General features: G+C 48.2%; 1 protein-coding gene across 5 annotated transcripts in view; it reads left to right on the top strand.

Annotated features, from left to right (window-relative positions):
• arhgef1 (Rho guanine nucleotide exchange factor (GEF) 1) overlaps positions 1-21,748 on the top strand; it is a 45,639-nt gene that overhangs the window by 12,205 nt on the left and 11,686 nt on the right. Inside the window, exons 2-19 of one of the 5 annotated variants that reach the window (XM_084472025.1) lie at positions 1,587-1,673; positions 2,232-2,345; positions 3,971-4,069; positions 5,084-5,126; positions 5,582-5,687; positions 6,713-6,853; positions 8,835-8,864; positions 10,022-10,133; positions 12,202-12,277; positions 12,855-12,884; positions 13,537-13,749; positions 14,625-14,763; positions 16,464-16,475; positions 17,694-17,864; positions 18,683-18,867; positions 19,736-19,882; positions 20,377-20,459; positions 21,177-21,302. In XM_084472025.1, coding sequence (XP_084328151.1) covers positions 1,623-1,673; positions 2,232-2,345; positions 3,971-4,069; positions 5,084-5,126; positions 5,582-5,687; positions 6,713-6,853; positions 8,835-8,864; positions 10,022-10,133; positions 12,202-12,277; positions 12,855-12,884; positions 13,537-13,749; positions 14,625-14,763; positions 16,464-16,475; positions 17,694-17,864; positions 18,683-18,867; positions 19,736-19,882; positions 20,377-20,459; positions 21,177-21,302 — 1,878 coding nt within the window. In that variant the 5' untranslated portion in view covers positions 1,587-1,622. Of the gene's footprint in view, positions 1-1,586; positions 1,674-2,231; positions 2,346-3,970; positions 4,070-5,083; positions 5,127-5,581; positions 5,688-6,712; positions 6,854-8,834; positions 8,865-10,021; positions 10,134-12,201; positions 12,278-12,854; positions 12,885-13,536; positions 13,750-14,624; positions 14,764-16,463; positions 16,476-17,693; positions 17,865-18,682; positions 18,868-19,735; positions 19,883-20,376; positions 20,460-21,176; positions 21,303-21,748 lie in introns of those variants that run through there. The other 4 variants (XM_084472027.1, XM_084472026.1, XM_084472029.1 and 1 more) reach the window with 4 other exon arrangements.

Consider the following 21,748-nt stretch of genomic DNA (forward strand, 5'->3'; position numbering starts at 1 on the left):
TTCTTACGAAATGTTAGTTTTTAACTGCCTTTTAAAGGCCTCCGTCCCTGAATAATCCCGTCTGCTCTGATTGGTCAGCTGAACGGCTCTGTTGTGATTGGTCAAGTGCCTAACACGTGTCAGCAATCTCACTTCCCTGAGTCGTGAGCAGCTGTAAACATTACTGGTTTCAATGGCTTCAGTTCAGCCGTACCCCTTCGAGCCAAAGTCAGACACAGAATCATAAATTCAGGCCAAACAATCTGTAAGATTTCAAAACGTTTCAGTTCACTGAGGCCTACAACTGACCTAAACATTTGAACACAATAATGTGAGCTAATGTGGAGTGCAAATCTAGCTGCAAGGCGGGACTTCTGCACTTAACATATCGATATAAAAAAAGCTATTTCAGGAAAGGGAAACACAGAAAAAGCATAAAATGACCCCTTTATGTGTTCCAATAACGTACAGTGTTTCTGACGCCCTTCTTTCCAAGCGTAAAAAATGTGGTTAAATATTTGTTAACGTGTGTTGGTTTGATGCAAAACCTTTTTTATATTTTTGACTTTTTACCTTTTGATGAACACCCAGGTCTTATTCCATGCTGTGTGTCCCTGTGTTAGTTTGAGGGTGGCATGGCAGCCTGTAGCCCTACAAGCAACCATCCTCAAAAGCTAAATCTTTTAGCATTGCCTGAGGGAAGGTCTCACAAAGCCACACACTCTTTCTAACTGACGAATTACATAATCACGACAGTATTTGTTTTTGTCCCAGTTGCTATAGTGTTGTTTTCCTCTGACCGATAACATAACGATTTTTCATGCCCCTGTTAATACAGTTACTTCTTATCTGGTAATTAGTGTCTGGAGATAGCTGATGTTGACAGAAGGGTTTTAAAAAAAATAACCACTAATGAAGCCTTGCTGTGTAATCAGTGTCATAAATCATCTTTTACTGTTTTATAAGTAGCATGCCAACATATGGTAGGTGATTAAAAGCACCCTCAAACCAGTCATGATGAGAAACCACTGTACACTGTGGGTTTATGGTTCAAATCCCATTATCGCTTGTCTCTTACTGGGTCTTGTGTGTCTCTATGACAACCATTCCGAGCATGATACCGGCTTGGCTCTCTCTCTCTCTCTCTCCGTCTCTGCCTCTCTTCCCACTATTATGGTCAATTGTCTATGGGAAATAACATGGGGTTTTTGATACAGAGTGTGTTATGTACGGTCATTCAAAAACCCCATGTTATTTCTCATAGACATTTGACCGAGGGAACCGGGAGCCTCGGAGGCGGTACTTATTCTTCAGAGGTCTATGGTCTGGACCAGGTGACATCAAGTATTTATCACAGTCTTCAGAAATGTAGTGCATGTTTCTCCCGTTCGGCACAACAGCATTTTCTGATTCATTTTCAGAGCTTTTCCTGAAGCTAGCTGTCTGTCTGTCTGTCTGTCTGTCTGTCTGTGCCTTTGTGTCTCTCACTGCACGGCGGGGGTCCATAACATGGGAGAGGGAGTGGTGTCGTACACAGTATATTCCCTCCTGCTCCTTCTCATCGTCTTGTGTTCCCCTCCTCCTCCTCCTCCTCCTTCTCCTCCCAGCGGGGTGTGTTTGGGGCCCTCAGCTCGAACCCAGCCATGAGCATCATCGGGGCCGAGGATGAGGACTTTGAGAATGACCTGAACGATGTGAGTGTGTTTCCATGGTTATCAAAGGCCATTGCAGCCAAGGCATGGTTAACTGGGACCTGTATTCAATCTGTCCCATTTCCTGCCCGGTCTGTCCATCTCCTCCCTCTCTGTCTCTCTCTCCTTGTCCCTTAATGTCCGTCTATGCGTGTCTCTCCCTCTCTTTCTCCCCATCTGTGTGTCTGTCTCCCTGTCTCTTTCTGTCTCACGTATGAGTGTCTCTCTCCTTCTCTCTCTCTCTCTCTTTCCGTCTCTCTTTCTGTCCCTCTCTATCCCCTCCCTCTCTTCCTCTGTATCTCCGTGCCACTTTCTGTCTGTATCTCTTCTTCCATATCTCCACCATCTGTGTGTGTGTCTCTCTGTCCATCTCCTCCCTCTCTGTCTCTCTCTCCTTGTCCCTTAATGTCCGTCTCTCTCCTCTCTCTCTCGCTCTCGCTCTCGCTCTCTTTCCGTCCCTCTCTCTCCCTCTCTTCCTCTGTATCTCCGTGCCACTTTCTGTCTGTATCTCTTCTTCCATATCTCCACCATCTCTCTGTGTGTCTCTCTGTCCGTCTCCAGGTGCCGGACAACCAGTGCCCTCACTTCAACTGCATTGAGCAGCTGAAGGGCCGACCCACCCACCTGCTGGTCTTCCTGCAGCACGTCATCCTGCAGTTTGACTGTGCAGCCCTGGTGAGAGACCCGACTGTGTGAACCCACTACTGTGTGCCGTGTGTATCACCACTAGTACTGTGTCGTATTACTACAACTCTGTGCTACTCCCAACTGTGTATCACAATTAGGAGTGTGTGTGCCACCGGTTTTGTGTACTACCACTACTACCGTGTATTCCAACTACTACTGTAGTATAGTAGTTGTATATAGTACAGTAGTATATGGTGTGTGTTGTTGTGTCCCTCCGTATTGTTTTTTTTTTGAGTGTGACTGTGTGGCCATGACATTGTGTTCCTCAGCACACACGCCAACCCAAGCTGGATGGATAGATAGTGTGTGTGTGTGTGTGTGTGTGTGTGTGTGTGTGTGTGTGTGTGTGTGTGTGTGTGTGTGTGTGTGTGTGTGTGTGTGTGTGTGTGTGTGTGTGTGTGTGTGTGTGTGCGCGCGCGCAAATGTGCACCCCCCCCCCCCCCCCCACACACACACTCTCACACGCGAGGAAATAAGAAACGCCCATCGTGTGGTCATGATGTTGCACGTCAAAATGAAAGTCACAAAAGAAAAGGGTGTTTTTCTAAACGGCATCCTGTGCACGTCTGCGTGCGAGCCTCCACCACTCCTCTCCGTGTGTGTGTGTGTGTGTGTGTGTGTGTGTGGAAGTAACAGCTAAGGGCTCTTTATGGTCCCACTTTCACGCAACGCAAGGGGGTCACGGACCCCTTACGTCCTCGCGGACCCTCCTTGCGTCCACCGCAAAAGGGGGCCTGACGCGCGCCTCCCAAAAACTGCAACCCTTCCGTCGAGGCGACGCAAGGCCGCAAGGGGCTGTGATTGGTCCGCTCACTAAAAACCCCGACGCAGGACCATAAAGGTTCACGACCGCGTTTAAGCGTCTGCGTGCGTCCTTTGCGTTGCGTGAACGCGGGGCCCGTGTACATGTTTGTGATTGACGTTGGCATGCCTGTTCTTCCTTCCCTCTGCATCGCATGCAGACACTGACAAACCCCAGGTAAAGTGACTACCCCCCCCCCCCCCCCTCCTCCCCTACACACACACACACCTTCCTCCCCCCTCCCCCTCCGCCCAGTTCCTCCTCCTCCTCCTCCTCCTCCCCCTCCTCCTGCTCCGTCTGTGTTGATGACATCAGCAGTATAGCCCTGCAGCAGTGTCTATCATACATCCTCATGTCCCCGTACACTGTGTTGGTTAGTCTATTGATTGCTGATGGGTTTTTATTAAAGTCCACCACCGAGCGCTGGCTGGTGGCTTCGCGGCCGTTCTGCAGTGTCTGCTATAGCTGTGTATATTCTGTGCGTGTCTTTAAGTGTTGTAATGAGGAAACGCGTTAAAAACCCACACACACGCATCTCTTTGAGCATTGACACAGTGTACATGTTAACCATCACATTTTGTTCAAGTTCAATGTGATTTTAACGTGATTTCCTCTGGTTTTATTCCTTCTTTCTGTTCGTCACGTTTCTTTCCCTTTTTTCTGTTCATTTTCTGCCCCCCCCCCCCCTTTTTTTCTTTCTTTCTCATTATTTTCATGTTCTTTCTTCTGCCTTTTCTTCCTTCCTACCTTCTCTTCCTCTCTCTCTACCTCCCTTCCTTCCTCCCTTCCCTTGCTTCCTCCCTCCTCTCAGCTGTGCTACCTCCACGCAGACCTCTTCAAGAACCTCAGTGCCAAGGAGACCAAGAAGCAGTTTGTGGAGTTCCACAACAACTTCCTGGACAAGGGGGCAGTAAGTAGTGAACTGAGGAATCCAATCAACGCTCATCATCGTCGTTGTTATTATGATTTCAGTTTGCTGGTTTTAACTGATTACAGCGGAGGCTCGGAGACGGAAATCTCCCGTGGATCGATGAATGAAATGATTCTCTTTTTTGCTTTGATTTATTCCTCAAGCTTAAGCGCGTAAAAAGAAGTTTGTTTCTCCAGAAGCTTCTTCTTCCTGACAATTGTATTCATCGGTTGGTTTTTGCACTATAAAAATCAATTGAGAAAATGCCCCCATGGAAGCCTCTGCAATTTATAGATATTGCATTCTTTCACACCGCAGAATCAAAATGAATTCAATATATCGCTCGGCTTTAGTTTGTAAGTTTGAATGCGTGTGTGTGTGTGTGTGTGTGCGTGCGTGTGTGTCTAGGTGTGCTCTTGTTTGCCTGCTTTGTTTGTTTTCCTTTATGAGCGTGTGTCTGTCTGTCCATCTGTATACACTACCACACACCGTCTCTTCCACAGAAATCTCAGAGGGGCTCTCTCTCTACACACCTGTCCCGTCTGTCTCTGTCATGTTTCTGTGTGTGTGTTGTTGTGTTTACTGTACTACTCTCTTCTGGGTTGACTTGTTGTCTGCTTGCGTCTGACCCCTTGGCTTCCTGTTGAGATCGTGGGAATGCCCTTCAAGAAGAGCAGTCCACTCTCTGTATCTCTGGAGGCTCTGTTTTAGTTATTCCTCTAGTTCCATTTGATCCAGTACGATTCACCTTCCCTTTGTTTTAATCAAAGTATCCTATTGCATCCCTCAATTAGTACAGCATTATGCAAAACGTGAAATGGATTTTGTGTTTTGGATTGTTTTTCTTAGTTTCTCCCTTCTTATTTAGTGTTCAAGTGACCCCTTGTGGATATATATAGTAACTGCACGCTGTGTTAAATCACAAGCTGCAATCCCTCTCCGTTCTACATGGTAGAATACTATAAAACTGTATTATATTTGCAATAGGTGAGATCTTGTGTTTTTGTTTTACAGATTCTCAAAGTGGTAGTTCCAGCTGCTGTTTCTATTGAATTGGGTGAGTAATCGGGCAATGTAAAATAATGTGAGTGGGATCAAAATGGCAATTTGGATGTCAAACTATTCTGTTTTGTGAAATTTGGTTTTAATTATCTATGAAGAGAGCCTGTCAGTTTGTGCGGGCCTTAAGCAACATTCTTTGGTGATTTATGTCTTATGCCCTCTATTTATTCTGTTTGTCAACTTATTTTCTCTTTTATCTCGGCTGCAACCCAAGTCTTGCAGAGTTAAACATATATTTAATTAAATATATGCTACCCTATTTTCAGATCTAATCAGATCCCATCTATCATAACAGAGGTGTATGAGTCCTCGATACCAAAACGCTTAGTCGGGAAAAAAAAAAAAAAATCCTATCTGCACACTGAACAGAGGAGAAAATAACCCAGCCATCTCCACCCCTCCACCCCTCCACCCCCCCCCCCCCCCCCCCCCCCCCCCCCCCCCTCCCAGACCGAACCCGTCCAGAGCTGCTCGCTGAGGACCTCCAGCGGCGATATGTCCAGGAGGTGCAGAGCCAGCAGGAAGCAGAGGTGGCCAAACAGCTGGATGACTTCCGGTAGGCCACACAGCTGAAGCTCTTTATTCGTCAGTAGTCAACACTAAAATGACCCTTCTGGGATTATTTATTTTTTCGACCTGGCTGGGTTGTAGATGGATGGACTGTTACTTGGAGGGGAAACTAGGTTTTGATGTTATTCTTATTTGTTGTATATTCACATAATGCGTAGCATTAGGCTTTGAGACAGTCACCTGAAATTAAAAAACGTACTTCTTATTTCTGAAATATTCCAGAAAGTGTAGTGCCTGTATCAAAAATGTATGAAATGCATGGAGCATTACTTATGCTCCATGCATGGACTTAAATAATTATGAAAAATGTAAATTCCTAGTAAGCACCACATAAACAGATAACTTCAAGTCAGCAGACATGATATTGTACACTAACTCATGGATTTTCAATAGATACCTGTACAGATGAGATTTAATTCTAATACTATCTAGAGTTATGGAAATGACATGCGAAAGATATCACTAAGCAGGACGGGAGAAACACGCTGCCCGACACAACACACCAGAAACGAGTGGAACTGCCCCCACTCAATTAGCAGAGGAAGAAATTGACATTGTAAAGGTAAAATATTTAACAGCAGATTTAAGTCTGTTACCCGAGCACGTCGGTCCAGAGAACTGTTATCGACACGCTTAACATAAGCAGGAGAAGCCTGATTAGCAAGTGTGCGGCCCTCAAGGGGAACTCCAACCTCTCCCAGAGCCCCAACCCCATTTTACATTCACCCGCTCCGGCTAATCGAAGATCATAGCACCGGGGGAAACATGAGGCGTGCTACGCTCCGGTTGCACACTAACACCCGCACACGCATTTGGTTTTCTCCACACGCCTCACATCCTGTGTTGCTGTTTCTCTGCTCCCTCCTTCTCTCTGCGCTTCCTCCCTCCTTCCTCCTCCCTCCTCACTACTCATCCTCGTCCCTCCCCTCCCCTTCCTCCTCTTCCCTTCTCTTCATCCTCCTGCTCCTCCTGCTGCTCCTCCTCCTCCTCCTCCACCTCCACCATCTGCAGGTGCAAGAGGATGATGGGAATGACGGCCAACGAGGCGGAGTTGGTGGACGTGGAGAACCACTACCCCACCGACCGCATCCCCATGGAGATGAAGGAGAAGTCCGTGGCCGAGGTCATGCTGGACAAGATGGCCGAGAACCAGTAAGTTTGCCCCCAGTGGCGATTAGGAAAACTTTTTGAGCTGGGTACGGGGTCGGCGTAGCTCAGGAGGTGGAGCAGGTTGACTTGTGGTTGGAAGGTTGCGAGTTCGATCCCCGGCTCCTCCTAGTGTCCCCGAGCGAGACACTTAACCCCGACTGCTCCTGACCAGCTGGCTGTCGCCTGGCGTGGTCGACTCCGCCGTCGGTGTGTTTTAACCGTTGTAAGTCGCTCTGGATAAAAGCGTCTGCCCTAAGTGCCCTAAATGCCCTATATGTAAATGTAGATACGAACAGAAAAGGACAGTGAGAAATAATTCAGAAAGCTCATCTCTATAATGCTAATCACTACATCAGATAATCACAACTATAAAGAGGCCTCCGGGTTTCATATACAATATTGATTTACAAAGAAATCGGCTTTTCATACCATACAGACATTAGCGTTTGGGACTTTGGCCGGTTATAGTTTGAACACCCATGGGCTCATGGAGATAAATATGCAAATAGCTTGACAACCACGAACAGCTTGGGCCGGGCCACTGGAGGTGGTGATTGGCTGAGAGATGATGATGATGATGATGATGATGTTGCTGCTGACGCTGACGAGGAGGAGAGAGGGAAGAGGAAGCAGCAGAGGGGGAAACGATGGAGTCAGCACTGCCACGCTGGCAGGACGGGCTGGCACCATGCCAACCCAACAGAGGGGAGGGGAGGGGGGAGGGGGGAGGGGGTTGGGGGGGAGGTGGAGAGAGGTCCTCCTGTGTGTTGTCAATGCTGGCCAGACACCGCCCGTGAATGCTGGCTAATACATGAAAGGGAGTGAGAAGTTAATCTGTCTGTTGAAGCCCAGCGGCAAGAATACATTCCTGCTATCTCCTGCATCGAATACACGGCGCACAGGCAGGCCACAGGAAGAGAGCGGGGGGGGAAAGTGCCTTCATCTGGTCAGTGGAGAAGGGGCCAGGGTGTGAAGGAAATTTGAATAAATGAAGAACACGGTTCAGAGGGCGGATACGCTCAGGCGGTCATCTGAGCGGGCTTATCAAAGCCATCTCTAAAAACAGCCTCACACTCGTTCCATCACACTCTCTATCCCCCCCTCTGTCTCTGTTAGATTCCACTGTCCCGCTGAACACACAAGATCTGTTCGGTTTAATTCCACCAGTGCACTCAGACAACCGGCTCTCTGTTCATCCTTTAGTGCCTTCACTCTCCCACACTCTCTCACCCCTTTCTCCTCTACCGACAACTCGCACCCCCCCCCCCCCCCCCCCTCCGTAAACACTCGCCCACAACAGAGTGACCTCAGCTGGCAGCTTCCTCATTGGCCTCTCCCGACAGACGAGAGTCTCTGATTGGATGATCTAGGGGAATCCCGGGGAAACCCCTCCCACCCTTTCATTTTCATAGCAAAACACAAGGGTCCTTTTTTCCTCTCTTGCCTGTGAGTTGCATCAGACAAAAAAACAGTTAAATGTTAGTTTCCGCTGTGCTGGAACTCTGTGTGACTCTGGATGTGCCTTTGCAGACTGCTCCAAATCTTGGTTCGATTTGACTCTGGAAAGCCTTTTTGCAGGGCTGTGAATAGTTATAGAATTTCAGGCAATTTAGTGCATTTTTGTTTTTAAATTGCAGTTGCATTGCTCTTGTAGTTTGGGTGCAGCTTTTAACGCACGTCAAAGCGTTTTGATTTGAATCGTATAGGCTTTTCCTCTCTCTTTCTGTGCAAACATTAGAATATGTTCAATAGCCTCTGCTCTGAACACATAAACACTGCAGTACATTTTGAGTTGGACCAGCAAAAGCTTAGTGGATTCCAATTCCATCGACCGAAAACACAATTGAGACTCTGTCGTGCAAGGGAAGGGAAACATGCCACTTTCCTGGGGCAAGAGGTGAGTGACTTTTCATTTCTTAGATGCCCGCAACAGACCTTCCATGTCTCCTGCCCTCTGAAACCATGCCTCCCTTCTTTCTTTCAGAGCAAACATTGTTGCGGATGAGGACAGATGGTGAGTGTTTGATCACTTGCGTTGGCATGTTTATTTGTTTAATATATTCACGGGCATGAAGTGGTGCGTCCGTGATGGTTTGTTTTCTCCAATAATGCTTGCTTGATGACAATCGCTGTACCATTCATTGTGAAACCCACGTTATGACACTTTTTCAAGTCATCACGTTTTCTCAAAACTTGAACATGCTTGTACAAACTTGTTCTAAACCAATTATGGTCTGTGGAGAAAAAGGCAAGGAAATCCTACTTTGACACTAAAGTGATGCCTACCCTGAAAGGTTAAGTGAAGATTTATTATTCCAAGGAAGTGTTCCTTTTGTTACGATCATGTCTCCACATGATCTTGCCCATCACCTTTCTCTCAGTCTCTCCTCCCCACAGCGTTCCTTTTCTTTGCCTACTCAATACTCTGGCCTCTCCTCCTCTCCTTTGTCTGTTGGTCCCTAGTCTCCTCCCCTCCTCTCCTCTGTCTGTTGGTTCCTTCCCTCCTCTCCTTTGTCTGTTGGTCCCTAGTCTCCTCTCCTCCTCTCCTCTGTCTGTTGATTCCTTCTCTCCTCTCCTTTGTCTGTTGGTCCCTCTCCTCCCTCCTCCCCTCCTCTCCTCCTCTCCTCTGTCTGTTGATTCCTTCTCTCCTCTCCTTTGTCTGTTGGTCCCTCTCCTCCCTCCTCCCCTCCTCTCCTCCTCTCCTCTGTCTGTTGGTTCCTTCCCTCCTCTCCTTTGTCTGTTGGTCCCTCTCCTCCCTCTCCTCCCCTCCTCTCCTCCTCTCCTCCTGTACAACTCTTCTTTCATCCTAAACAACTTAACTCTGTATTTTCCGAATGTCTGTTGATTAGTTTAAAACCGCACCCCTTATGTTTCGGGTTCCCTTTGCTTTACCCAATACTCTCCTTTCTGCTAAATGCTTTTTAATTACTCACGCATTTGGTATAAGGAAATTCACATATCCAGTATCCATAACGACACAAACATATTCCTGGATCATAAAGGATGTTTCAGTTTTAATCCCTTTTTCAAGAGAAATACACTGCAACTAATTATTACGATATTACATCGGCAGAAATGAACATGGTGTTTTTCCTCCTCCTGGGGTTGTCCCTTCCTGTCCCCTCCCTCCCTCCCTCCCTCCCTCCCTCCCTCCACTGCTCTGCTCTGCAGCCAAGCCATCTTTGCGGCGGTGGCCGTGTACCTGAAGCACCTGGGGGTGAAGAGCAGGGCGGTGGACAGCAAGAAGTCCAGGGGGGGATTCTTCCGGAGGCCCCTGGGCAAGGTCAGCGCAGTCCCACGTTGATCCTAGAACTTTATTTCATTTAAATGTTTTTTTTTATTGAAATGTCCTATAGGATCAATCGGTTTATAGGCTTTACTCGACTCTCTGGTTAGGGATCTCAGACCAACATCCCACACAAGGGTTTTTGTCTTTGAAAAGTTTGTACATAGAGTATGGGGTCTTTTATTTTGAAAAGCTTTCGTCTAGCAAATGGGAGTCTTTTTTTTCTGAAAAGCTTGTCTATAGAGGGGTATTTTATTTTGAAAAGCTTGTCTATGGAGTATGGGGTCTTTTATTCTGAAAAGCTTCTCTATAGCAGTGGTTCCCAAACTTTCCTGGCTCACGGCACCCCTAAACATATTTCTCTCCATCCACGGCACCCCTATTTCTTTATTTTTACTCTCAACCTCCTTTGTGCCATATTTGTACTTCATGCCATTTAATTTAACCTTTGTGATATGATGGACAGTTCATAACTGCTTTTATTATAGGCACTACTATGAGAAGGTGAGGTTTATCTCATTTTCGTTTTATTCAAATGAACCACTCTCTTTAATTCAACTCATTTAATATAACTTTTGAGAAAATAGTGAACAGAATATGAACAGAAATATCAGTAATAGGCCTTCAACTAAAGTGCATAAAACATCTGTCCCTCTCACAACTGTATCACAGCCAAAATACGTATTTAGGCCTCCCACAATGGTAATAATTGAGAAATTGGCTGGCAGTAACAAAAATATCAGAAACAAACCTTCAACATAAAGTTCACAAAAATATAGTTATACTCGTTGTCTCCACAGACAATTGATCAATTTAATGGGACACATGTGCCTGTCTCTGACTGCAGAGTTTGTTAATGCGAGGAGGGATTGTGGACAGTGCAACACGGAGGTCCTGTTCAACTGACAGCCTTTGCCTCAGTTTATTCCTAGGTTGAAAAATCGTTAATGCAAGTGAATGTGAGAAAATAATTATTTTCTGGTCCCGTTTGAATTGTGCCATAAATGTCAACATATGTTGTCTGTGAATTTTTAATATAATTTTTCATGTTAAGAGTTTGACAGCAGTGTTTGGAATAAAGCCGTTTAAAATAACAACATTATTTTTTCAGTAACGGGGTAATCTAACTAATTACTGTTTCCGTCGCTACAATGCCGTTATTGTTACTGAACGTTAAATGCGGTGCGTTACTATGAATTGATTGAATGAACTGCGTAATCCGAACGCACCCCTGGCTCCATACACAAACTGCTAGTGAGGAGACCGGGTGGGTTAACAACTAGATAAGCGATTATGATTGGCTAAGCCAGAGTCATGTTTCATGGTAGCCAATCAGAGCCAGTGTTTTTACACACCAGGCCACGCGCACCGCACACACACACCAAACAGATTCGAAGAAGCAGCAGAGATGGCGAGTCCGGAGCAATCCGATGAAAAGTTGGCATTTTCAAGGTGGAGATATAAGCACTACTTCAAATTCATTGACATATAGCAACTTTTTTTTTCACAGTAATGCAAATAGTTACTTTCCCTGGTAACGAGTTACTTTTATTATAAAGTAATTCAGTTACTAACTCAGTTACTTTTTGGAACAAGTAGTGAGTAACTATAACTAATTACTTTTTTAAAGTAACGTTCCCAACACTGTTTGACAGTATATTGTATGATTCGTCGGCTAGCAGTTGTGGAAAAGACATAACGAGAAAGACTACATGTCGCCGTGTTATGGGGTGACGTCACATAGGCGACATGTAGTCTTTCTCGTTATGTCTTTTCCACAACGGCTAGCCGCAGAATCATACGATATACTGTTTTCACTTCAAAGCAATTTAATATTATTGAAATTAATTTTGAAATTTATATTCTGATTATTATTATTATTTTATTGTCGTTAAATGATCAAGCCTTGGACCATTCCGCGGCACCCCTGAGCATGCGTCACGGCACCCCAGGGCGCAGCGGCACCCACTTTGAAAAACCCTGCTCTATAGAGTATGGCTTTTTTTTTATTTTGAAAAGCTTGTGTATAGAGTCTGAACTCCTCTTCTGCTTCTCCCTTCCCCAGACCAAGAAGGACGAGTCCACCAAAACCAAGCCCAGAGGGGGTTTTCCTAGCATTCCCAGCTGGATCGCTGGTTCCAGTACGTCATTATTCATAAGGGCTGACCTCAAAGACCCCCACCCAAAAGCACTTGCTTTCTGCTTTTTCCTTTTTTCTTCAGAGAGAAGCTTTAGCCAAACGCAAATCTTTTGGATTGTATAATAGAAGTACCACGCAGTACGATGAAACAAAGCTCAGCTCGACAAAGGCGATAGATAGACTTATAAGGGTGTTCATTCATGCGTGTCAGATTTGATATATACTTAAGAATGAGACGTGAGAAAAGAGCAACAGAATTGCCCATACTTGGCAATCCAATTTTTATTTTAAGTTATTTTTTCTAGCCTTTAGCCTTTTCTCAGTCGTAATTCACATTGTGGAGACTGTGAAATGACGTAGTGTTGCTCCCATGAATTCTCCTCTCCAGACAATGGTGGTTGCTGACAAGTACATTTAAAAAAAACAATCCAATAGCTATCCCCCTTACACTGTGTATGGTGACGCCATTGTTTGAATTACAGTGTGTGTTACAGAGCTGTGTGTGTGTATATTTATATATAGATATATGACATGAGACCATATGAGAACTGTCTGTCCTGCGTTCCTTCCTCCTACAGACGAGGTCAAACCTAGGTCGGATACTGAAGGTACAAAGCCGTCCCTAGTCATATCCCCCTCTGCACCCGATCTCTAGAACGGTCCCCCCCCCCGTCCCCCCCCCCCGTACTAACCAGCCGCTGTGCATGTCTGCATGAACCAAATCAAAGGAGCACTGAATGTTGTGCTCGCGTGTGGTGGGGATTCCTCTAGCTCCCTCCGCCTTCCTTCTTCTTCCCAGGTGTTTTTGTGTTTTTGTGGTGGACTGTGTTTTGATTCGTTCGGGTGATGTGTGGTGAAACTGACGATAGAGACACACACACACACACACACACACAGCACTCCCAACACTTTTACCTCCCAAAGATTTGGATGTTCCCGTGCCACCTCACTAACCCGGCTGTTTTCATCCCAGCAACCCTGTTGGCATCAAACTCTGTCCTTCAAACCCCCCCCCCCCCCTACTTCAGTCTCATTCTCCCCATCCTCTGTTTGTACCTGTGAGTGAAGGCACCAAGACACCCATTGTGCCCTCACTCTGTATTTCTCTCTTTCTCTCGGTCTTTCTTTCTACGTCTCTCTGACTCTCTTGTCTTTGTCTTTCCCCCCCCCCCCCCCCCCCCGTCTGTCCTGTCTTGTCTTTCTTTCTGTCTTTCTTCCCCCCCCCCCTCACCTCCTCCCTCCCTCTCTCCTCCCTCACAGCGGACAAAGATAAGCCCGCAGCCCAGGAGCGTAAGAACGCCCAGTTTATGGCCCCCAGAGTTGCGGAGCCTCTCCCCCCCTCCTTCCCCAGCGGCAGGAAGTCGTGCTCCGGCGGCGGGGGGGGCTCCACCTCCTCCCAGCACGCCCTGGAGATCAGCGAGTGCTCGGGGCTCAGCTCCAGCACCGCCAGCAGCCCGGACGGCCACAGCGAAGGTGGGTCTCTCTGGCCTCCCTCTGCCCCTTCCTCTGTGTGTGTGTGTGTGTGTGTGTGTGTGTGTGTGTGTGTGTGTGTGTGTGTGTGTGTGTGTGTGTGTGTGTGTGTGTGTGTGTGTGTGTGTGTGTGTGTGTGTGTGTGTGTGTGTGTGTGTGTACGCGGTGAAAGAGTGTTCATCCCCTGGCCTCATTCTCGCACACGCGCACAGGCGCACAGGCGCGCGCACACACACACACACACACACACACACACACACACACACTACCCATAGCCCTCACCCGCCTGAGTGGGGAAGACTTGGCTTTCTGATTGACTTGAATTTTTTTCCAATGAAACAATCAAACTGGTCACTGGGGGGTTTGTGAGCGAAAGGTGGAGACGATGTGGAAAAAGGCATGTTGTGGTTATTAATGTGTATAAGGGCTGTGAACTCAAGGATGTAACCTTTCCATTCCATGGTTTCAGATCCACACATTTTGTTTGTTGTCTATGGTTGTATGAACCTATTTTATGGTGTTTTTTTTAATTTTAGGTTATGTCTTGAACATAAGTCATACACAACATAAGTCGAACATAAGTCATACAAGTCTATTGTCATCTAACCTGTACCAAATACAACGATGTCTTGTGCATGCTTAGAATTAATCAATTGATAATAATAAGAGACACCACCCTGTAGCTAAACTATTGAAATAGCCCCTCTAACAAGTCGAGTCTCTAACAAGCCAGAGCAACACGTCTGACATGAACACGCAGACACAGACCAGTCCAATATCGACCATCACCAATACCATGGGAATCAGGAGTGCAGGAGCGTTTCCATTACTGATTGTTTTTTTTTATTATCATTCTTCGCTTCTCTTGTCTTTTTCAGGTCTGCCCAGCAACCGCTTAGAACCGCCGCCTTCCTGTGACGCGGGCGACGTGTCCCCCGTCAGTATGGGGGGGCTCTCCGTCGGGGAGCCCTTCTCCCCCTGTGAGACCCCCACAGAGGAACCCCTGGAGAAAGACAGGTGAGGGAGACCTGACGGGAGACGGAGACTTCTCTAGATATAGATTCTAGCTGTTGACCCCTTTTAGGTTTAAATTTGCAGGGCATAGGGTGAAATGATTATTATATTTACTGTATATGTAACACTTACTCGCCGAAGGCAAAGTGAATAGTGGGGAATAGCTATTCACGGAGCCTGAGGTGAATAATTGTTTTAGTATGTGCTACACGTGAACACTCAAAAAACACTTTTTGCCGGGATTTATTTGTTTTTATTAGCGTGACGAGACGGATCGTCACGCGCGATGAAAACAATATATACAATATAACAAATATATCCCGAGATCTCAATCTCGGGATATCGCCCAATATCCCCGAGATAGCGAACCGATCAAATTGCAGCATCTTAGGAGGTTCACGTGTAGCATACACTAACGTGTAATAGAATGACACACTCGAGATGATGACTGTTTAATGCAACTGGTGGCTAATGCAATCAGTTTGAGCTTAGTCAGGCGAATCACTAGCCCAGGCCGCTAGGTTAACGAAGCGGCTTTAGTTCCAGGGGTAAAGCTTTAACGCCAGGTGCCACAGATGCGGTTTAGTTCCAGTTCCAGGCTTAACGCTAGCTATGGCAACGTGTGTGTGTGCCCGGTGCTGAAGGCTGCGGGGAGCGTGGTAAAACTCCTCCGCCGGCGCTGTCCCGCTGTGTTGCTAGCTGTTGTCTCGCCCCCTCCCGCTACCAACCTAACAACGACAATGCCAGCCGCCCTGGAGACGTTTTGGAGAGCCTCCCTCCTCGGAGACAGACCCTATAGCCACGTAAAAAAAAAAAAAAAAACAGGGGGAGCCCAGCCTCCCTTCCCTCCATGTCTTCGGCTTCCCGGTCCCTTGTTCCTTCTCCTCCCTCTCTCTCTCTCCCTCCCTCCCTCCCTCCCGCCCTCTCTTCAGCATGCCACATTCTCTCCTCTTCTTCCTCCGGTGTTGTCCTCTCCATCAAAGCGTCTCTCCGTGTGTGCGTCCCTGTCGTGCTTCCCGTGTCTCTCACCACAGAGCTTTGTGCCGTTTTGTCCGTTTGCCTGTCGGCGGTCGTCTGTCTGGTTGTGGAGCGCTTTAAAGGCCTGTACGCAGAGGTGCAGAACTCTGAATGAAATTGGATGAAGTCTCCAAATGATGAGCATGACGAAGAAATCTGTCTGTGGTTTCATTGCCTGGTTTGCGGAACTACTGCATTCGATAGGTTCATATTCTGTAAATGTGAACTGTTAAAGTCGAGGGTTTTAGGAAGTAATATCAACTATATTGAATTGGAGAAGTGAAAAGGCCCGATGGGCGGATCTGACAATAAGTTGACAATAACGACCGTTTTCTATTAGCGATCAGCAGCACTAATGAGACGTGCGTCTTTTATTGTGGCTTATCTGTTCAATGTGCTTTCGTGTGCGCAAAAAAAGCAGCAGTGTGTTCAGCACCACCAGGGCCCAGCCCCGCGTCCTTTTGTCTGTGCGACCGCCAACAGTGGGTGTGTGGTCGGTCACATGCCGCGCCAGGGGCTTTAAGCATTGTAGTCGGTTTGGCTGCAGATCGCAATGTGCAACTGGCATGTCGGGCTCATGTTAGCTTGGTGTGTGTGCGCGCGTGTGTGTGTGTGTGTGTGTGTGTGAAGTCGGGGATCCCTTTCCTTTCGGTTGTGTAACTTTCTGATGTCCCGTGTTTTTGCAGACAGAAGACAAGGTGGGTCAGCGCACCTTGACAGTGGCATGGACGCACTTTGGTTCTCGCAATGATCACACTCTCCCTCACACACACACAGACACACACTCACGGTCAAACTCACATTCACACTCACACACACACACAAACACAAGCTGCATGGCTAAGTATTATTCACTTGGTGCTATTGTAAGGTTGCTAAGCGATCATCAGTGGCCATATTGTTGTGACTGGAGAATTGATGTAGTAGTCAGTTTTGTAGTAGGTATCTGAAAATGTAGATGCTACAAAGTCGTGAACTAAATGTCGCCACTGATTACCTTTTGCCTTTGTCTTGTAATTGTAGACTGGCTCCCAATTTCTGTCAGGGAAAAGTTCAGTGATACATTTCATGTCTGTGTGATATATATCTGTTGAATCCATATTTTCCAAACAATGTGCATGTGATAATCCATGCGTACCAACTCATCTTCCATTCTGTCTTTCTCTTCCTGATGGATCTTCTTTCCCCATTTATATTTTGACTTTCCCTATTTTTTTCCACTAAATCTCCTCCTCGCCGTTGTTGTTTGACATTCTGGTGCCTCTGATGCGTCCTCTCCTCTTCATCCTTCTGTCGTTCTGTTCCTTCCCTCCCCCTGCTTCTCGTCTCTTCTTTACCTTTCATCATTCCTGTTCTGTCGTCCCTCTCTGCCTCCGTTTCCTCTTTCTTTATTTTCTACTCTCTCCTTTCTCCCTCCCTCACCTCCTCCCCTCCCTCCCTCCCTCCCTCCCTCCCTCCCTCACCTCCTCCCCTCCCTGCCCCTCCTCCCTTCCTCCCTCACCTCCTCCTTTCCTCCCTTCCTCCCTCACCTCCTCCCCTCCCTGCCCCTCCTACCTTCCTCCCTCACCTCCTCCTTTCCTCCCTTCCTCCTTTCCTCCCTTCCTCCCTCACCTCCTCCCCTCCCTACCCCTCCTCCCTTCCTCCCTCACCTCCTCCTTTCCTCCCTCACCTCCTCCTTTCCTCCCTTCCTCCCTCACCTCCTCCCCTCCCTGCCCCTCCTCCTTTCCTCCCTTCCTCCCTCACCTCCTCCTTTCCTCCCTTCCTCCCTCACCTCCTCCTTTCCTCCCTTCCTCCCTCACCTCCTCCCCTCCCTGCCCTTCCTCCCTTCCTCCCTCACCTCCTCCTTTCCTCCCTCCTCTCCTCCCTGCCCTCCCTCCCTTCCTCCCTCATCTCCCTCCCTCCCTCGGCCGCCGCAGGAAAGTGGCGCGCAGCGAGAGCGCCCGCGTGGACCGCCACTCCTCCCGGCGACGCGGCTCCTCCCGGGGCAAACAGTCCCGTTCCCGTAGCGACGTGGACCTCCAGCCTCCCTCCATCATGAGCGCCTCTCCTCTCGCGCTCACACCACAACACCCGTCTCCCCACCACCTGTAAGGCCGACACGGGCAGCAGCCTCTGAGGCAGAGAGCGGCGCCGGGGGGGTGCTCTCGTCCGCGCTGTAAAAATGTCAAATGCGTTGGTATCAGAAAAAGGAAATGGCAACGGGGAAATATGTCAGAGCGCGAGAGATAGACGAGGTTGGCGACTCGCGACCCGACCGTCAATCTGACATTTGTTGGACATAAAGACGGACCTTTCCCTTGTTGCCAAGAAACTGCGGTTTTGACAAAGTTTACGAAGTTGATAAAGTTGACAAAGTTGACCGCTTCACAATGGACCTCACATTTGTTCTGTATAGGATTGTCATTGATCTTGCTCTTGCTCTCGCCAAACTGCAATTGTTAAGGCTTCGGTTCGGTGCAGTTTAAAGCTGTCATTCGAACCTCAATTAACCGACAGGCCTGGAGGGTTGATCGTTTGATCATTGAACAACAAGTGTGTTTCACTGTCTGTTGACGCCGACCGACTATTGACCAGCGCAGAGGCAAACCGTCCCTAGCAATTGAGCTGTGTACCTGAAGCGGGAGAGTAGGCTGGCAGTCAGTAACCGTCAAATCACTCGGGTGTTTTCATCAAGGACGTCTGACCTTTGGTTAACTAAGGAGCGTTCTGCGATTGAGTCAGGTCAATATTGACATGTTGGGAAAGTGTTGACGGCCAGACAATCGTCATCGAGTGTCACGTCGGTTGAAACGACTCTTGAGCAACGACTGATAAAGACTCTGTCTCTAGTTTCTAGTTTGCTTGTTCCAAAAAGAACAAGCAAATAACTAAAGTACTCCCCCCCCCCCCCCCCCCCCCCCTCCAGTCTGGACGGGCCTATCCAGTGTCCGGACGGCACCGCCCCCACCAGCCCCTCCCCCCAGCCGGAGGAGATGGAGCCGCGGCTGGTGGAGCTGGAGCAGGAGCCGGCCAACTGGAGGGAGCTGGCCGACCGCACCGCCCTGGCCAACCTCAGCAAGAAGGAGACCAAGAGACAGGAGGTCATCAACGGTAGGCAGCCAAACGGAGAGGACCCTCGGGTCCGACGTACGGACGCGAAGCGGCGTCGAGTGTACTTTATTCGTTCCAGCTGGGAAGTGATCACCGGACCGGTCCGCTAATAGCCTGGGGACGGAACCTCGCTGTTCGTTGTCACATTTGCCAAGAGGCGTTTTCAACGTGCCGAGACCATAATGCCCCCCAGACGCAATTGGATGTACCTAAAAACCAATCAGAGCGTAGAAACGTGTGACACATCAGTGGCGACCGTCTTGGTTGTTAATGTAAACACCTGTCTTGTCTCCCTCTCTCTTCCCTTTCTCTATTTCTCCTCTGCCCCCTTTTGTGCTCTCTCTTATAATATACACATATACACATATGCATATATACACACATATACATATATACACACACTACACTCCACCCAGCGGTGGAGGTGGTTGGTGACAGGAGGTCAGACGTCCCTGCCCCTTCACGGGACACTTACGTCACTGGGCCGCACCTTCAGTGATAGGCTGAGACCCCCCCGCGGTGTGTGTGTGTGTGTGTGTGTGTGTGTGTGTGTGTGTGTGTGTGTGTGTGTGTGTGTGTGTGTGTGTGTGTGTGTGTGTGTGTGTGTGTGTGTGTGTGTGTGTGTGTGAGTGTGACAGAGACAGGACGTTCCTTCCTGCAGCAGTCAGGACTCCACAATCGGCACAGCTCTCACTGACACACACCTCGTCGTATTTTAGTGTATTTCGCACGACTGTCGTCTTTATTTCTTTTGTTTTGCACTATCGCCTTTTGCTCTTTGCGGCTGTCACCCTGCACATTTCCCCACTGTGGGGACTGATGAAGGATTATCTTATCTTATCTTATCTTATCTCACACACACACACAGAGTTGTATACGACCGAGCACGCCCACTACCGCATGCTGACGGTGCTGCAGACGGTCTTCTCCAAGCCCCTGGAGAGGGAGGAGATCCTCACCAGCACGGAGCTGGCCGCCATCTTCCCCAGCCTGGAGGAGATCCTGGAGGTGCACTGTGAGTTCCACCGCCGCCACACCCCCCTCCCACCCCCCCCCCCCCCCCACCAAGGGCGCGTATTGGACAGGGTCAAATCCCGTCACACTGCCCTCCACAGCGTGCAGAATGGGCCTGAAGCTAGACACCCCCCCCCCCCCCCCCCCCCCCCGATTGGGTTTAGTTGTCGCCTCAAGGCGAGGTTCATGCAGTGGTTCGGGTATTGGACTCACAGCCGGACGGTTCCAGGTTTGATCCCCCGGCGACTGTACCGTACCAGCCTGCGCATTAATTACATGCATCTGTGTTCGTTAGTCACTTTGGATAGAGATATCTGCTTAATGAATATATAGATAGTACATACAATAGCAGTTGTTACAAAGGAATAGCATTAATGATGTTTCAGTTAATGATGGTGGTATTGAGTCTCTCATTGTGTGTGTGTGTGTGTGTGTGTGTGTGTGTGTGTGTGTGTGTGTGTGTGTGTGTGTGTGTGCGTGCGTGTGTCACCGCAGACACCTTCCACGAGAACCTGAAGGCGCTGCGTGTGGAGGACGAGTTCATCGTGAAGAACATTGGCGCCACGCTGCTCAACAGAGTGAGTCTCCGCCGCGTCTCCTGCCCCTCTCTCCACGTTCCTTCATCAGCCTTCACACGAGCGCCGCTTCCCCGCACCATCCACCGTGTACTGGGGGGGGGGGGGACCTCAGGACCAGTGTAGCGGCGATGGTCTAGAAGGCTTTACGTCTATGCAGCTGTATTTATTCGTGACGGTTTATTTATTGTTACTAGATAAGATTAGATACACCTTTATTAATCTCTCGTAGGAGAAATCGGTTTGTGTCTCACACTTTCGTTTGTTTGTTTCGGTGCAAAGCATTTCCTCATAGTGTGCGTTCTCATTCTCCTGTTGGGCTTTTCATGCACAGCGGTCTAATGGTGAAGACGATATTCCAATCCATAATCAATAACACTAGCGTCAGAGATCTGGACCTCAAGGGGGAGGGGGGGATTGTTTGACGCACATTAGAGGGTGTTATGGATTCACCAGTGATTACTATAATAATTGATAATTGTGCAGCTTTCTATATTTGTTGGTACTTTGATTGGATTTATTCCTCTATCTCCCCCCCCCCGCCTTCCAGGCCAAACCTCTGGTCTCTTTGGTAACTCTGCCTCCGGTGTGTGTGTGTGTGTGTGTGTGTGTGTGTGTGTGTGTGTGTGTGTGTGTGTGTGTGTGTGTGTGTGTGTGTGTGTGTGTGTGTGTGTGTGTGTGTGTGTGTGTGTGTGTGTGTGTGTGTGTGTGTCCTCGTAGTTCGGGGGTACGGAGGGCGAGTGGTTCCAGAAGCTGACGGCGCGGTTCTGCAGCCACCAGTCCTGGGCCCTGGAGCAGATCAAGAGCCGGCAGAAGAAAGACGCCCGCTTCAACGCCTTCATCCTGGTACAGGAGACGTTACACGCACACACGCACGCACACACACACACACACACACACACACACACACACACACACACACACACACACACACACACACACACACACACACACACACACGCGCACACGCGCACAGAGCTCAGTCTGGTACTCTCTTACCACCGCACTCGAGTATGTTCTAGCGATACGCCGATATCGTGTTGTAATTGATGGCACATGATATTTATGAAGATATTACAGTATTTCTCATAACTACGATTTGTTAACGTGTAGTATACTCTGTGAATGCATGCAAAAAGTGTATTGGCATGCATAGTTCATATATTTGCCTCTGCAGTTTTTTAAGCCTGGATTATGTTTGTGTGTGTAATGTGTATGTTATCTGTGTTTTTGCTGTGTCTGTAGTGAGTCTGTTTAATGTGTGTGTTATGAGTCTGTAATGCGTGTTTAAT

The sequence above is a fragment of the Micromesistius poutassou genome, assembly GCF_964030765.1.
Source record: "Micromesistius poutassou genome assembly, chromosome: 8".
NCBI lineage: Eukaryota > Metazoa > Chordata > Actinopteri > Gadiformes > Gadidae > Micromesistius > Micromesistius poutassou.